This window comes from Erinaceus europaeus, chromosome 8 (assembly GCF_950295315.1).
Source record: "Erinaceus europaeus chromosome 8, mEriEur2.1, whole genome shotgun sequence".
NCBI classification, from domain to species: domain Eukaryota; kingdom Metazoa; phylum Chordata; class Mammalia; order Eulipotyphla; family Erinaceidae; genus Erinaceus; species Erinaceus europaeus.
The window spans coordinates 76,664,606-76,682,106 of record NC_080169.1 but is presented as its reverse complement, the minus strand read 5'-3'; the positions used below and the strand labels follow the sequence as shown (position 1 = coordinate 76,682,106).

At 37.7% G+C, this 17,501-nt stretch overlaps 1 protein-coding gene across 23 annotated transcripts in view; it reads left to right on the top strand.

Annotated features, from left to right (window-relative positions):
- The window catches only part of NRCAM (neuronal cell adhesion molecule), a 376,126-nt gene that overhangs the window by 317,018 nt on the left and 41,607 nt on the right, over positions 1-17,501 (top strand). For 16 of the 23 annotated variants that reach the window (XM_060196421.1, XM_060196417.1, XM_060196416.1 and 13 more), the window contains 8 exons: positions 1,527-1,651; positions 2,086-2,115; positions 3,733-3,834; positions 11,054-11,251; positions 11,349-11,419; positions 12,876-13,101; positions 13,493-13,608; positions 16,714-16,918. In XM_060196421.1, the coding sequence (XP_060052404.1) occupies positions 1,527-1,651; positions 2,086-2,115; positions 3,733-3,834; positions 11,054-11,251; positions 11,349-11,419; positions 12,876-13,101; positions 13,493-13,608; positions 16,714-16,918 (1,073 nt within the window). The remainder of the gene's footprint in view (positions 1-1,526; positions 1,652-2,085; positions 2,116-3,732; positions 3,835-11,053; positions 11,252-11,348; positions 11,420-12,875; positions 13,102-13,492; positions 13,609-16,713; positions 16,919-17,501) is intronic. The other 7 variants (XM_060196425.1, XM_007528302.3, XM_007528300.3 and 4 more) reach the window with 1 other exon arrangement.

Here is a 17,501-nt window from a genome sequence, read left to right as displayed (position 1 = left end):
TACTTGAGGAATCTGAGTTGATAAAGTTGTAATGGAATATGAAGAAACAGCAGTCAGGTTAAATTGGCTAAGACTATAACTTGAAAAGTCCCTCCAAAGACAGTGAGTTATACAACTTTCTTAAAACCACATATGAATTCTATTTACATGGATTTCTGACCTACTGAGTAATTTTTTTCTGTTTAGAAATCACATTTAGAAAAATCTTTGTGGTGATTGATGAACTAAAACTTCATTTCTTTTTTTATGACTCAGCAGTATTTATTTATTTATTTTTCTTTATTGGGGGAGGTTATTGGATTACAGTATGATTGTTGATATATGGACACAATTCCTTTTCTTATTATTTTAAATTTTATTAGTGATTTAATATTGATCTACAAAAGTATATGTCAACAGGGGTATAAATCCACTTCATTCCTACCACCAGGCTTCTTCTGAGTCTTCAGGCACTGTGCTACTGCCTGACTCCCCCAACATTAATTATTATCAAATATATTCACTGTATAGGATTTTTACTCTGATGTTCTATAAATCTTTTTCGTCTTTTTTTATCATGAGTTTTTTTTTTATCAATTTAATAATGATCGACACGACTGTAGGATAAGAGGTATACAGTTCCACACAGTTCCCACCACCAGAGTTCCACATCCCATCCCCTCCATTGGAAGCTTTCCTATTCTCTAGCCCTCTGGGAGTATGGACCCAGGTTAATTATGGGGTGCAGAAGGTGGAAGGTCGGGCTTCTGTAATTGCTTTTCTGCTGTACATGGGTGTTGGCAGATCCATCCATACTCCTAGACTGTTTCTGTCTTTCTCTAGTGGGGCAGGGCTCTGGAGAGGTCAGGTCCCAGGGTACATTGGTGGGGTCATCTGCTGAGGGAAGTCAGGTTGGTATCATGGTAGCATCTGTAACTTTTTGGTTGAAAAGCATTAAGATATAAAGCATAACAGATTGTTTAATAATCATGAAGCTAAAGGTAAGACTATCATAGATGAGATTTGGGGTCTCCATTTTGGAAAAAGCTAGGAAGTCTATTTTAGGCATATTCCAGGGAGCCCATGACTTTACCAGTTTTTGCCTGAGCTCAACAGCTGACATGCAGGTGAGCTAAAGGCATTGTCTGAGGAGGTGATGTCAGAGTAGGAAATAGGACTAGAAAGCTGGGTCAGGGAGGAGAGTAGCTCCCACTTTGTTATCTTTCATTTATATAAAGTCCAATTCATAGGGGATGGGTGGTGGCACACATGACTGAGCAGACATGTTACAATGTACAAGGACCCAGGTTTGAGACCCCAGTTCACACCTGCAGGGGAAAGCTTTGCAAGTGGTGAAGCAGTGCTACAAGTGTCTGTTTCTCTTCCTCTCTATCTCCCCTCTCAATTTCTGACTGTCTCTATCAAATAAATAAAGATAATAAAAGTTATTTTTAAAAAGTCCAGTATCTTGCATGCCAGCAGAGCAGTGATACTGTGTGGTTGGCTGTATATGCATATCAGCTGCTCTGAATGTGTTATATTTACAGGTTCCATGTTAACCAGGATCACTTGGTGATAACTGATGTAAATGACGATGATGGTGGAACCTACACATGTGTGGCCAACACCACTCTGGATATTGTATCTGCCAGTGCTGTGCTAAATGTTGTCGGTAAGACTAGAGCATTTACAGCAAAAATGACTGCCTTGTTTCAGGTTGGAAGAAAAAAGTGTACATGGTTAAATTGCATGTTATAACTTCACAGTTTTTATAGCTGAATTAAATAGACACCTATGTGGTTTCTTTTGAGAAGAAGCCTTTTAAATTATAATTTCAGTGTTAATATATCTCTAGCAACACTGGGATAAAATGGTGGTGATGCAGATATTTTTATTTGAAAAATGGGGAAATGATCTGATTTTATTTAAGGTTGAATGCTCCCCCCACTCAAATTGTTGCTACATGTTTATCAATGCTATGTCTCACAGCTGAGTAGAAGACTTAATTTTATAATCTTTATCATGTTCAATCCTTGTCTTCTTGTGCTGTCTTGTTCTTTCCATTACTAATTTTAATTAAAATTCTTATATTAATGTCCTTTCTAGCTCCCACTCCAACTCCAGCTCCCACTTACGGTAAACTAATGAGTCTTCTTTCCCTATTTTCTGTCAAATAATTTCATGCTTGCAGAAAAATCCTTTCTCTATCACACTATTGTGTTTCTTTAGGGAAAAGAGCTCCATTAAATGTTCTGTTGTGTTGCCCATTTGGTACTATGAATCATTATAACCCTAGAGCTTATCACTGGACATACTACTGCTCCTTTCTAAATAATCCATGTGTTTTTATAAAGTCATTTCAATTTGACAAAAGGCCCTCTTTGGTATAATTTCCTTTTGAAGTAGGATAGTATTCTTTTTAAATGCCTTCATTTTCATTTTGCAGAAAAAAACATCTACTTCAAATACCCTTTCACAAATTAGATTTTTATTTGTCTATTAAAAGTTGTTTGGGAAAGTAAATGTTCTAGGATTCCATATTCAAGAGACTTGTGGAGAAAAATAGTAGATATTTAGAGTAACTTTCTGTACCAGAAAAGACTGACTCACTGTATGTTGAGACAAGATAAATCACTAATGAAGGACCAAAAATAGGGTACTTCTACATTGTGTGATTGATTCTTCTATGTCTAGAAAATAGATCAAAAAGTATTTCTTAATCCTCATGTTTACTCAACATATAAGTACAAAAATTGATTTTGTCACACAACCTCAGCTGGATCAGAATCTGTTCAATATAAAATATTATACATTATGTCATAGTCCCTCGCCTTTGCAGGCATTTATATCATTTCTTTTTACTCGAGGAAAAAAGTCTCTTTATTCTTTTTTTTTCTCCCCTGTCTATTTTTTTTTCAGAACTCAGGCTTCACAGCTCATGTACACTATTTCCTTCAGATTTATAGAGAGGAGGAGAGACATTACAGCACTGGGATTTCCCACCAGTACCATAGCACCTACTGTGTAGGGCCCGGACTCAAACCTGGCCTTCATGCATGGCAGGGCAGGTTCCCTACACTGTAAGCTATCTCTCTAGCCCCAATCTATATATTTTCATGTAGCCCCTGGTTCTCCCAAGAGCCAGAGTTAACATCCATGAGCAATTTTAAGAAAATACTAGAGGGACATATTAACTTTCTGAATATCAGAAGTGTCTTCTGAGAATAAATATATTCCCTCCCCAAGTGCCTGACTAATTGCACTGAGCTCCTGCATAAGGTGTGCATGCTGAGGGGCAGTTCAATGACATCAATTTTAGAATCCCCTGAAATACACAAATAATATTTAGGAACCCCAAATATACAAGTTAACATATTTCAGAAAGAAGAGGTATGTCTTCTTTTAAAGTACATTTATTTGTTTTTCTATTCTCCAAGCTTCAGTGTTACGTTTTCTGTTATTCTCATCAATATTTATCAGATGACACTGAGCCTGCTGGTGAACAATACATGCCCACTTTGTTGACTTACAATGCAAATGATTTAATTTTAGTTGAAAGGGAAGTAAGCAGAACTTATTGATGAATTATCTTGGGTATGTTCTCAGCAATCTCAGTTGTTTCTGTTTCATTTCATATGCATGCTCACCGACCATTAAGTGTGCCTTGTCTTTAAGACGTTCCTTCTGTATCACCAGTAAAAGAGAATCTCATATGGGGGATGGTTGACTATAATATATGTGTTTGGTCTACAGATGTTCCAAATGCTCCCTTTGATTTAGAACTGACAGATCAACTGGATAAAACTGTTCAGTTGTCATGGACCCCAGGAGACGACAACAATAGCCCTATTACAAGTATGTGGGGTCGTTTGCTTTATCACTGCTAAACTTCCTGGTCATTTTGAAACACTTTATTACAAGTGACCATCATAGAGATATTTGCTGGCATTGTCTGCTCCATTACTTATGGAACAGAATATGTGTGGCTCTCTTCTCTTTTGAACCAGAGTTTATAGCTTCTGATAGGGGACATCAATTAATTATTAACAATATTACATAAGGAAACATACTAATTTATGTTCAGGATCCATGAGAATCACTTTAAATCTATCCACAGTAAGAAAAATTAGGTAAGTAAATTTTTCATTTTGCTCATTAAGACAAGAGAAACAATAAAAGAACCAGGTACTGTGGAGTCCAGTCTGTGTTAGGAAATTGAACCTTGATGAGTTGTGAATTTTCTGACCTACTGCTGATAGCAGAATTAGGTGCAGACATCAGGTCTGTTAACTTTTTTAAAATTTTTTATAAAAAAGAAACATTGACAAAACCATAGAATAAGAGGGGTACAACTCCACACAATTCCCACTACCAGAACTCCATATCCCATCCCCTACCCTCATAGCCTTCCCATTCTTTATCCCTCTGGGAGTATGGACCCAAGGTCATTGTGGGATGCAGGAAGTTGAAAGTCTGGCTTTTGTAATTGCTTGCCTGCTGAACATGGGCGTTGACAGGTCGATCCATACTCCCAGCCTGCCTCTCTCTTGCCCTAGTAGGGTGAGGCTCTGGGGAAGTGGAGCTCCAGGACATATTGTTAGGGTTGTCTGTCCAGGAAAGTCTGGTTGGCATCATGCTAGCATCTGGAACCTGGAGGTTGAAAAGAGAGTTAACATACAATGCCAAACAAATTGTTGACCAGTCATGGACCTAAAGGCTGGAATAATGCAGATGATGAGTTGGGGGGGTTCTCTATTTTGTAGATAGCTAGTAGACATATTTTAGTTATATTCCAAAGGCCTGTGGCTATACTAGTGTTTTTTTTTTCCCCTGAGCCTGAAATCTGATATGTAGGTGGATCCTAATTATTGTCTAGGGAGATGATATCATGGCTAACAGAAAGATATCTGGTCAGAAAGATAGATCAGAGAAGAGAGTAGCTTCCTAATATGGGAAAGGTGTATAAATATTGTTGATTGTAAACCCCATCGATTTGATGTGATCTGACGCCCATATTCAGTTTAGGAGCCTATGTGACCTCTGCATCCCTATAGGTCTGAGCTCACATTCTGCGGTCATAAGTAGGAACACTCCAAGCTGCCCTAATATCAGAACCCATCTTCCTCAGGTGTAGCATAGAGTATATTGTCCATCCTCCCTTCGGAGGATGCAACATTCTCTACCACTGTTGATCCAAGTTGAGGGCAAGGTCCTATGGGGTCTATTTTGTTGTTCCTGATAGAAATGACCCGTAACAATGGAGAGAGGGATTTATTCAAGTACTAGGCCCATTATGCCTGTTTGGGAATCTCAGGACTCCCCGATTAGGGCCCCACCTGATGGGGTGGCCTGATAGTGACTAAAGAGTCATCATTAAAGTATGCCAGTCTCTTGCCCTCATTCAGCTTTTGCAATCCTTGCTTTGATGAGGTTAACTTTGGAGTGAGTGAGACAACTGTAATAGAAAGTAGGTGAGGAGGGTATCTAAGTCTAAGTAGACACTATTTCATTAGGAACTTTATACTGACTTACTACAGACTATTGTGTATTTTTGTTTTCAGGTATATAGTTTGCCCTAATTTTATGGATACATGTGAACATATGCTCTATTTTATGGGACCTGGTCTATATCTAGGTTTTGGGACTTTGTTAGGATGTGAACATCCTGGAATGGGATTTGAGAATACTATGAAAGGAAAGGTCTAACCTGAGTAATGAAGGTAAAGGGTTGACATTCCATGCCTGATGTCTCTGGACACAGTCTGAAGTGAAGTATGCTGAGGTGGTACTCCTTGCATTGATTAGGCTGGGATCGGTGGATGCAATATCATTTGATATGAATTGAGAGGAGCATGCAGGAAAGTGCACCCCACCCTAGAGGTTCCAGGACTGGGGGAAATATAGGCTCTATAGAGGAAGCGGGAATTTCCTGCTGTGTTAGGGTTTAAGAAGACTATAGATAGTTATTGCTATAATCACATTATTTGGCAATTGGGTTAACTTTAAGATATCCCTTTGTTAAGATTTGCTGTATCATACCCAACATCACCATAATTTATGTCCTTTGACATTATTTGTATATAGCTGTGCCACCGGTTGCTTCTGTTCTCCCTGGTCTAAGCTTTTAAGAGAGTCAACATATCAAAGACTCAACCTATTTATTAAAAAGACTCAGTCTGTGATTTAAAAAGTTTGAGACATTCAATCAATTTTCCCCTCTCATATTAATTAAATAGTGATTTATATGACTACAAATTGATAGTAGTGTATATAAACACCATTCCCACCACCAAAAATCTATCCCATCCCCTCCCCTCTCCCCCTCACCCCCCACCCCTGCCCCGTGAAGCTGAACATCCACCCTTGGTCTGTTAACTTCTAATCTAGATCTCTTTGTCCCTCCTAGAAAAAAGGCACATTCAATAGTGTCTACTCACCTTGATGACATAAGCCTAGGGAATCAAATCAAGTGAGGAGCTGTGCCATAAGGATACTGGAAGAGTTCAATAGAATTAGATTATAGATAAGCTTAGAAGTTTTAAAGTTAAAATGATACGTAGTAGAGCAGACATGATCAAGTCACAAGCCAGCAATGTCCTGCTACCTTCAGGTATATACTATAGGAAGATTTTATCTCTTTCTGATGACTACCTAAGATTATTTTAAATGAAATGTGTTAACCTATTATACCTTCTTGTAAACTAGACTGCTCCCAATATAGTTAATCAAAAAGTCTCCTCTATCTGTGCCATTTAATGGCATTCCTTTTCAGTTGAGGTTTCAGTGTTCCTGAATAGAATTCTCAGCACTCCTCTATATTAGTGACAGGCTTTCTGATTAATTCAATTCATTAAGCAGATTTAGCTGGCTGGGAAGTTTGGAGACTCTTTTTACCTGTGTTAAGATAATACCATTAGATTTCAAGATGTTTCTATTCTTCTATTCATACAGTGATTCATTCAGCAGCTATTTCAGCGCCTCACATATACTAAGCATTGCCACAGAATGAAATGGTCAAAAGCCTCTGTTTATATGGAGTTTATACTTTGGTTGCAGGCATAAATAACATCAAGTTAGAAATATAGTCTATATTATAGTGTATGGCATCATTATACATGTATATATTGTGTGAAGGCAACCCTAAACACACATTATTCGTATCTCCTTTCAAGATAAAACTTGCTGCAAGGAGTGTTAACAGAGAGCTGTTTTGCTTCTTATGGATGCACTGCAGTGGTCACATAAGACAGCCCTCTGCCTGAGTTACTCCGGTGACTGAGCATAGCAAAGCTCCTGGAGCTCAGCCATACCTCACACACAACTATACTTTAGGGATGCTTCCTGACAAGGGTGCGACAAGCTCAGGGGTGTTTTCCTGTACATGCTTTCTTCCTTCCCTCTCTCCATTCACAGATGTTAATCTCTGATGTTAATATCATGTTGATATTCTGATGGTCTTTCCTGCCTACACTTCATTTTTTCCTTTTTTAATCTTTCATGTATTTTCCCCAAAAAAATTTTTATGCAATTATAGTTCTGCCTTCACATGGGATTTTTAGAGGACTCAAACACACATGCATGCACACACACACATATATTTATATATATTATATATATAAATTCACATTCATGTGTAAGTATGTGTGTGTTTGAGTCAAACACACTGATAAAACAGGATAAGAATACTAAATATGAGTATTATGGGTATAATTATGAGTAAAGTGCTTGGGAAAGGCCATATCTAAGAAAGTGACATTGAATGTGGTAGTAAATATATAAATGGGGTGGTAGTGCAGCTATTCTGGAAAGAGTCCAGCAGGCAAAAAAAAAAAAAAGTATGTCCTCTAAGAAAGAGGCATATTACTAGGAGGCCATTGCAGTTGGAGAGAAATGAACAAAGGGAAGTGAAGTAGAAGAAAAGATCAAAGAAGAAAAGAGTTTGTGGAATTTAAGTGATGAATGAATCACTCTGGTTAGTCTATTGAATGTGGCTCATAGAAGAGGAGAAGCAGGAAAGCTAGGTAGGGTCATAATCCTCAGAACATCCCTAGCACTTTGGCAAACTCACAGGCATACCATGGAAGGGTTTTTTGTTTTTTTTTAAGATTTTGTTTAAAAAAAAAAAAACTATAGTGAGATCTTTCAGATATCACATGCAATATTAGCTTGAGACAGTTTATAGTTTTACAAGCTGGGGGTATGGACCGACCTGCCAAATCCTATGTCCAGTGGAGAAGCAGTTGCAGAAGCCAGAACTCCTGCCTCCTGCACTCCAAAAATAATTTTGATCCATACTCCCAGTGGAGGATAAATAAATAGGGGGAAGATGACCAGAGGGCTCTGAACTCCAACTCCATCAGGAATCAGAGACAGAAGAGGAAAAAGGGAGGGACATTTGGATGTTAATAGGTGTATGTGTAAATTGTAAAGGAAGAGAAGATGGAACCTTAAAAAATGGGCAAATATAGACAGAGTTGTAGAAATAATGGTTAATTCATATCTGCAATCTTGGGAGAACTGATGTAGCTTACAGTGGAGGAATTGGGGATTCAGAGCTCTGGTGGTGGGAATGATGCAGAGTTGTACCCCTGTTATCTTGGGATTTTTGTAAATGAATATTAAATCACTAATAAAAAAGACAGTTTAGATTTTCAGTATAATATTTCTGCATCATACTGTGATGTCATCTCTAAAATATCTTAACTATAATTTTAAAAAAAATCACTTCACAATCAGTGTAAAACAGGAAATAAGGAAAGCAGTGAAAAATTTGTTTATGAAGTTTAAAAAGTTACTTAGAGCACAGAAGCTTTTAAATTGTTAAGCTAGGAATACTCACAAAGTTGTGTACATCTAAGTACTTACATGAAAATGTTATATATTTCTCTCAACCTTCATGACCCCATGGGAAACAATTGCTGAGAAATTAAGTGTACTGAGGACTTTTGAGAATTTATGAGTTAGGATGTTATTTGATAATTCAAGCAAGAAATTTTGTGAATTAGCTGAGATGGATGAAGGTACTGAGCAGTGATCACAGTTGCATATGTATTTCTAAGACACAGCCAACAAAATGCTAGGAGTATGAAGAAAGGAAGAAAGGCTTCCCTAGAGATATATATCTCTGTCTCTAAATATATATGTTCTCTTCAAGGTTTTTAAATTATTTATAAAAAAGAAACACTGACAGAAACCATAGGATAAGAGGGCTACAACTACACACAATTCCCACCACCAGAACTCTGTATCCCCCCCCACCCCCCCGCATAGCCTTCCCATTCTTTCTTTATCCCTCTGGGAGTATAGACCCAGGGTCATTATGAGGTGCAGAAGGTGGAAGGTCTGGCTTCTGTAATTGCTTCCGCACTGAACATGGGCATTGGCAGGTCAATCCATACTCCCAGCCTGTCTCTCTCTTTCCTTAGTCATGCGGGGCTCTGGGGAAGTGGAACTCCATGACACATTGGTGGGGTCATCTGCCCAGGGAAGTCTGGTTGGCATATGTTAGCATCTGGAACCTGGTGGCTGAAAAAAGAGTCAACATCTGAAGCCAAGAACATTGTTGACTAATCATAAACTTAAAGGCTGGAATATTGCACATGAAGATTTGGGGTCTCTGTTTTGAAAATAGCTAGTAGGCCTATTTTAGTTATATTCCACAGGGCCATGACTATACTAGGTTGTTTTCTTTTTTTCTCTCTCTCTCTTTCTGAGCCTGACATCTGATATGCAGGTAGACCTAAGTTATTGTCTGGGGAGATGATGTCTTGGCTGGAAAAAGCTTTTCTAGGTTTTTGACCTGAGTTACCACTACCAGCTGGGGAGTAATTTCAGCATCACCCTTGATCAGAGCTAGAACGATAAGCCATAATATTAAAAAGAAGTATAATTATTCGATAGGCAACTAATCGAGTCAGCAGTTATAAAGACTAAGTACATCAGTTTATGAGACTGGAGGTAGCCATCAAACTAATGTAGAGGACATATCTAAATATTTAGCTTGGAAGCACTAGAAAATATAGAATGTTTTTAGTAATTCTTTGTGTCTATAATTCATCTACTGGTACATAACACCTACCAGGCAGTTAATCAATATCTAAATCCTATTTCACAAAGATTAAACACATATACACAACATGAAGTTTTAGTAACTGCAGGAGTATATGTAAAGAAAAGAAAATCTGCCCAATCCTAATTCTCAGTTCTTCTGGTAGGTAGCACAGTATTAGCAGTGCATATCTCCAGAGAGATGATACATGTACATTCAAGTATACATGGAAGTGTATATGTCATAATAAATCTTTGTGCTTTTATACAAGTGTAGTGTCCAGCTTAACAATACATTTGGTTTCTTAACTATGTATTTAACAAATCATTCCATTTCAGTACTTATAGAGCAAACCCATTTTTTTTCTTTTTGTACCTGCAGAACATTCTGTTGTGTGGATGCCACTATAATTTATTTAATCACTATCTTATTGATGACTTTTAGGCTCTTTGAAATTAGGTGTTTTTTTTTTTACTGGAAACAGTACTGCAATGTGGATCCTCCTTCATGTATCTTTGAGCATATGGGCGAGCATATTTATTCAAAATAAATTGCTCGAAGTACAATTTCTCAATCAGAGTATATCTGAGTTGAATCTTGCCCTCTATAGAAGCTGTACAAATTTACACCCCCCACAGGGTATGAGAATGCTTGTTTTCAACAAAATGTGTTAAATCCTTAATCATTGCCAGTTATGTTGAGTGGAAATGGTAACTCACTGTACTTTTAACATCTGTTATGAAAAAAATTAACCAGATTTTCACATTGAATTTAGAGATATGAGTACTACTTCTACACAGCTCTGAGTAGGAAAACTTAGCATACTAGAGAAAGACTGTGCTTAAATAGTGAGGATGATGATAGGATTTAGAACTTAAAATATTCTAGTAGGATTTGTGTTGAAAGTGAAAGAATTCATGTTTGACTACTCTTGTTAGATTGCCCTATTAATTATTCTGGTAATTTGCCCTTCAAATGACAGAGTTCACAGTCTTGAGTTTTTTTGTTTGCATTTGTTGTGTCCAGAATTTATCATTGAATATGAAGATGCAATGCATGAAGCAGGGCTGTGGCACCACCAAACTGAAGTCTCTGGAACACAGACCACAGCCCAGCTAAAGCTGTCACCTTATGTGAACTATTCCTTCAGAGTCATGGCAGTGAACAGCCTTGGAAGGAGCTTGCCCAGTGAGCCATCTGAACAATATTTGACTAAGGCTGCAGGTAAAATGGTACTTCTGTAATAAGAAATAAGACAGAAAAATTGTCTTCTGTTTGGGAAAGACCAAGACTTACATGTGTGAAACTTCATAACTTCTAGAACCAGATCAAAATCCCAGCTTTGTGGAAGGACTAGGATCAGAACCTGACAATTTGGTGATTACATGGAAGGTGAGCAAAATAATGAAACCTGCAGCTGTACCTAGTTTTTTGTTGTTGTTTGCTTGTTTGTTTTTCTTTTTTCTTCTTTTTTTTTGTCACCAGGGTTATTGCTGGGGCTCAGTGCCAGCACTATGAATCTACTGCTCCTGGAAGCCTTTTTTTTTTTTTTTGATAGGATGGAGAGAAATTGAGAGAGGAGGAGTAATTAGAGAGGGAAAAAGAAAAAGAGATACCTGCATATCTGCTTCACCACTTATGAAGCGTCCCCGTAGTTGGGGATCCAGGGGCTCAAACCTGGATCCTTGTGTGGGTCCTTACACTTCACACTGTGTACTTAACCAGGTACACCACCCCCCAACCCCCTTCCCAGTATATTTTATATCAGGAAAAAAGGTTTATGAGAGCAACATATGTATTAAAGTCTCATTTCATCCAGTTTTGGGGAAATGTATATTATATACCTTTCTTTATTTAAATGGCAGTAGTATGTAGTAGAAGTAAACACCGATTCAGAATTAATGGGTGCATATTCCAGCTTTGCCATTTACTAACTCTGGGCCATTAGGCCAGTTTAAAAAAAAAAAATCTACACCATGTATCTGAATGCTAAAAATAATAATACAATCAACCTCACAAGATTAGGAGAATTAATAAGGGGACAGGGAGTTGCCTCAGCAGAAGACATGTCTTACATGCATGAGGCCAGAGGTTCACTCCCTGCTACTGTATATGATGGAATGGTGCTCTGGTCTCTCTATCCAAAAACTTAGATAAGTAAGCAGCTACTACATATAAGGCATCCAGAACAGTGTCCAAAACATGTATATGCTCAATGAATGCTAGCTAGAATAACATCACTTTAGAGAATCATCTAAAAGATCTGTAGCATGTTCTCTGTATTCAACTTTTTTCCTGACCCATCTGTATTTTTTGGTCTTGGAAAATTAACACATATTTATTTGTGGGATTTTAAAACTTTTACTTAATTCCATATGTGAATGCATATTCGCATTCATACCTGTACATACTTACATGTGTGCATGTATAAATAGGATATAATAACAAGTCAGCCTTTTTCAGGGAAAAAAGATAAATTTCAGTCTTCAAGTAGAATAGACAATTATGTATTATAATCCAAACAAGAACAAATGAAATACAACCTATAACTGTAATGTTTTAAAAGCCACTTATCCTTACCTATGGAGCTAAGAGTTTAAAGATGTTTATATAGTATTTATTGTTCAAGGCAGAAATTAACAACCTGCAAAGTGTTGATGCCAAGCAAACTTTGACTCTCACCATAAATGAAAAAAAGAAAAGGTCCTTGGGAGATAATGTTAATAGCTTGTAATTTATTGTTTCAGCATTCGCTTTATTGAATCCTGGTTATTGAATATGCTGTTCCAGTAAAAGCTTCTGCAGTCAATCTCTTTTATGAGCTCAGACTATTTTGCTTTTCTTATAGCCCTTGAATGGGTTTGAATCCAATGGACCAGGCCTTCAGTACAAAGTTAGCTGGCGCCAGAAAGATGGTGATGATGAATGGACATCTGTGGTAGTGGCAAATGTATCTAAATATATTGTCTCAGGCACACCAACTTTTGTTCCATACCTGATAAAAGTCCAGGCCCTGAATGATGCAGGATTTGCTCCAGAGCCAGCTGTCATCATGGGACACTCTGGGGAAGACCGTAAGTGTTGGCTTCTATTTCATTTATACTTTTCCCCAACTAAACAAACTTAACTATATTGTACCCCAATATAGTTATCTCTGGCCATTTCCAGAGATGCTCAGATTGGGAGGGAAGAATGCATCAGTTACATTGTTCAACATGTCTAAATTTAAACAGCCTTCTCTGAAAAGTATTAGGTTCAGAATTACAAAGGTTATTACTTTAACAAAAACAAAGATATGTCTCATACAATCAAGTGGACAAGAAAACTCAGAAAGTTCTCCTTTCAATTCCTGATAAATAATGGAAGAGGGCTGAAGCTTGTGAAGCATGAGAAACCAAGTGACATTTTGTATAAAGTTCAAAATAACACTGATAGGTCTATACTCATTTCCCTCTCTTCCCCTAGTTCCCATGGTAGCTCCTGGAAATGTGCAGGTGAATGTGGTGAACAGCACTTTAGCTGAAGTGCACTGGGACCCAGTACCTCTGAAAAGTATCCGAGGACATCTGCAAGGCTATCGGGCAAGTTGAATGGAGTGCTTTCATATTCTTTCCCACCCTAGAAATAGTCCAGACACACATCTCTTAGTTGAATGAGGCTTCATACATCCTACATCAGCCTTGTCTATTATCTCACACAGTCACACAGTCCTCCCTAGAGGGGACCAAGACATGGCTCACCCAGTAGAGCACACGCTTAACCATACACGAACACAGGTTCTAGCCCCTGGTCAATACACGGGAACACCTGCATAGAGGATGCTTCTTTTGTGAGTGTTGAATCAGTACTCTTTCTCTCTATCCCTTGTCCTCTCTGTCACTTACCCTTTATCTTAAAGAAAAGAAAAAAATGTCCACTGGGAATGGTGGAATCATGTAAATATAGAGGCCCTGTGATAACCGTGGTGATAAAACAGAGAGTACCCACTAGAACTAAATCAAAACAAATCTCAGTGCATTAAAAAATGAGGGAGTATATATATATATATATATATATATATATATCCTTATATATAAATAAATGAGGGGATATATATCCTTATATATAAATAAATATATAAATGTAAATAAAATAAATAAAATAAATATATATATAAATTATATATATATCCTTATTTCCCACAGATGAACATAGTGAAACAACTAATGTGTGCACAAAATGGGGTGGGGGAGAGACCCTTTCACCTAGAATGTAATGAAGTCTAATAAGTTTAATACAATGCTGACCACATATGTTGAACACACAAAATCATCTTGAAAATAAGTTAGAAGGGGTCGGGCAGTAGCGCAGCCATTTAAGCACATGTGGTGTGAAGTGCAAGGACCAGCGTAAGGATCCCAGTTCGAGACCCCGACTCCCCTACACACACACCTGCAGGGGGGTCACTTCATGAGTGGTGAAGCATGTCTGCAGGTATCTATCTTTCTCTCCCCCTGTCTTCCCCTCTTCTCTCCATTTCTCTCTGTCCTGTCCAACAACAACAATAATAACCACAACAACAATAAAACAACAGGGCAACAAAAGGGAAAAAAATAGCCTCCAGGAGCAGTGGATTTGTGGTGCAGGCACTGAGCCACAGCCGTAACCCTGATTGCAAAAAAAAAAAAAAAAAGAATTTAGACATTCTTAAATAGTTCATATTATACTTTAAGATCAAATAACCTCAACTATGGTGACTTTTTTGAGGCTTCCACTCCTATTTTTTTTCCTAAGTTTACTTATTTCGTATAGAGACAGGGAAATTGAGAGAGAATGGGGAGATAGATATGGATTCATAGGTAGGTAGGTAGATAGATTAAATAGGATAAAATAAGATAGAGACCTGCAGCACTGTTTCACTGCTCATGAAACTTTTCCTCATTCCAGAAGGTAGAGACTGAACTTGAACCTGTATCCTTGTACACTGTAATATGTACTCTCCCAGGCCAACTTTTTTCATTCAGATAGACCAGAAAGGAGACACCAAAGTTTGTTCTGTAGCACTTCCATATAGTTCCAGGGTTCAAACCTGGGCTATAAGGTACACACCCTTACCAGGAACACACTCAAATGGGTTACTATATTATTGTCAATTGTGTTCTTGGGAAGCAAAAAAAGAAAGACTGATTAATAGAGATTTTTGATAGTCAAAGAACTGTTATGCACCTACAAACAAGTCACAAACATTGATTTGTTAAGTCTGACACCTACAGGTTAATTTTTGTACTACAATCTGTTCAATTTGTTTTCCTTCTAAATCCTCACTGATTCTGTACTTATGTTGACTTCTCTTGAAAATTCTTCTTAGAAAGATAAAGGTATTTTCAAGGCACATACTTAATCATTTTTATTCCCCATCTCTCCAAAATCTCTACCTATAACTCAGCACAATAAAAGACATTGTTTCTTTTTTCTCATTTTTTTTAATTGAGAGGTTAATAATTTATATTACAGTTGTTATCACATGGGTACAGTTTCTCGTCTCACCAAGATAGGTGTCTGCAAAACACTCTCACACCCAAATTAGCTCCATTATTGTGTACCAAGAGCTGAAAGCTGCTCCTTCCCCTCACCCCCATCCCTATCTTCCGTCCCCAGAGCCCTTTGCTTTGCCAAACCAGTCCATGTTTTACTTTATGTTTCCCGTGTCTGTTTTTGTTTCTTAAGTTTGCTGTTTTATTTTTGTTTGTTTTTGCCAGCAAAGTTATTACTTTGGTGCTGTGCCTATACAATTCTGCTGTTTCTGGTGGCCATTTTTTAAAATATATAGAGAAAGGGTGAATGAGGAAGATAGAGAGGTAGGGAGAAGTAGAAATTCCTGCAGCACTGTTCCACCACTTGTGAAGTGATCTCCCTGAAGGTGGGGACTGGAGGTTTGAACCTGGGTTCTAGTGATGTAATTTGGTTTAGTGTTAAAGTCCTAGAGTTGGAGTGGAAGGTTCATGATGGCTCTGGCAGTCCTGGGAAAGTCATTCTGGTAGCTCAGTGACTCCTCTGTACTATAGGATTGATAATAATAAAGGCTTTGCTATGGTGTTTAATATTCAACTAGATTCAACTAGATATTGTTCATTAAACTATATTAACTGGACAATTATTTAAGTGGTCATTTTATTTTTAGAAGACTTTATACAAGTAAAATACATTTGATTTTATTGTCTTTCATTTCTTCATGTTCTAGAGAAATCCATATGGCTCTCATAATGTTCCATTTATTTTACTAACACATTAACTTCTAACTTACTATTGTGAAGGTTCAAAGAAACAGTTACTCTAAACAAAATTATGTGTAACAAAATCATACCTTTGAATAACATTATTTCCTCCATCATGTCTTAATAACATGGATGAAAAAGATACTGTGTAGATAAGAAATGAATTTATTTGAAGACTACTTGCTGTATAATTCCAGAAGAGGAGAATAGTGTAACAAGCTTCACCACTTGTTTATAATTTAATTTCATTTATTATCTGTGTATATCTATTCTCTTGCCTCAGATCAATACCTGTTTTTGCCTGTAATAATTTTCTAGAACCCACCAAGGGAATTCTCAGAGGAACAGGAACAATAAAACTTTAATTTTGAGAATACGAGGAACATCACTTGATCCCTGGTATGTCTCTGACTTTTGCTCTTACTGTTTCAGATTTATTATTGGAAGGAACAAAATACATCTCAAAGAAACAGACGCCACATTGAGAAAAAGATCCTCACTTTCCAAGGCAGCAAGACTCATGGCATGCTGCCTGGGCTGGAGCCCTTCAGCCACTACACACTGAACGTCCGAGTGGTCAATGGAAAAGGGGAGGGCCCAGCCAGCCCCGACAGAGTCTTTAATACTCCGGAAGGAGGTATGGGGTGCATGTGTCTCTGGGATCATAGAAGCATGTGGCACTCAGTGAAAGGCTCAATGTGGCTTAAGTACCTCCAAATAAAATTCTAAGAAGCCTAGTAGGCTTTTCCTATAGAGGAACACAACATACCAAGTTGGCTCCGATGTGACCCAAAGGCTAGTGGGGGCCTTCTGAAACATAAAGCTAGCTTAAACCTCCTGTCTCTTGACTTCAGGTTTTTCTCCGCGTCTAGACACACTGTCAGTAACCTTGCTAATTGGATCTTTATTTAGTGCATTAACTTTCTTAGCTGTCAAGTTGTATAATTTCACAAAGCCTCAGTTATTGCACCTGGAAATGAATACATTTGTATAAGCTGTGGTTTATTTCTATGGTTTCTTCCTCAGTGCTTCTTTATGATTTATTCTGAATTCACACTGAGTGCGAAGGCCAGAACTTTAGACACAAGTGGGGAAGAGAAAGGAAAGGTTGTTGTAAGTATGAATCACTTCAAGAGAGATGAAAGGGATGGTCAACTAAATATTGATGTAGGGAGGCAGAAGCCAACAACGTGAGAACCTAGTGGGTGAGGAGGATGGGG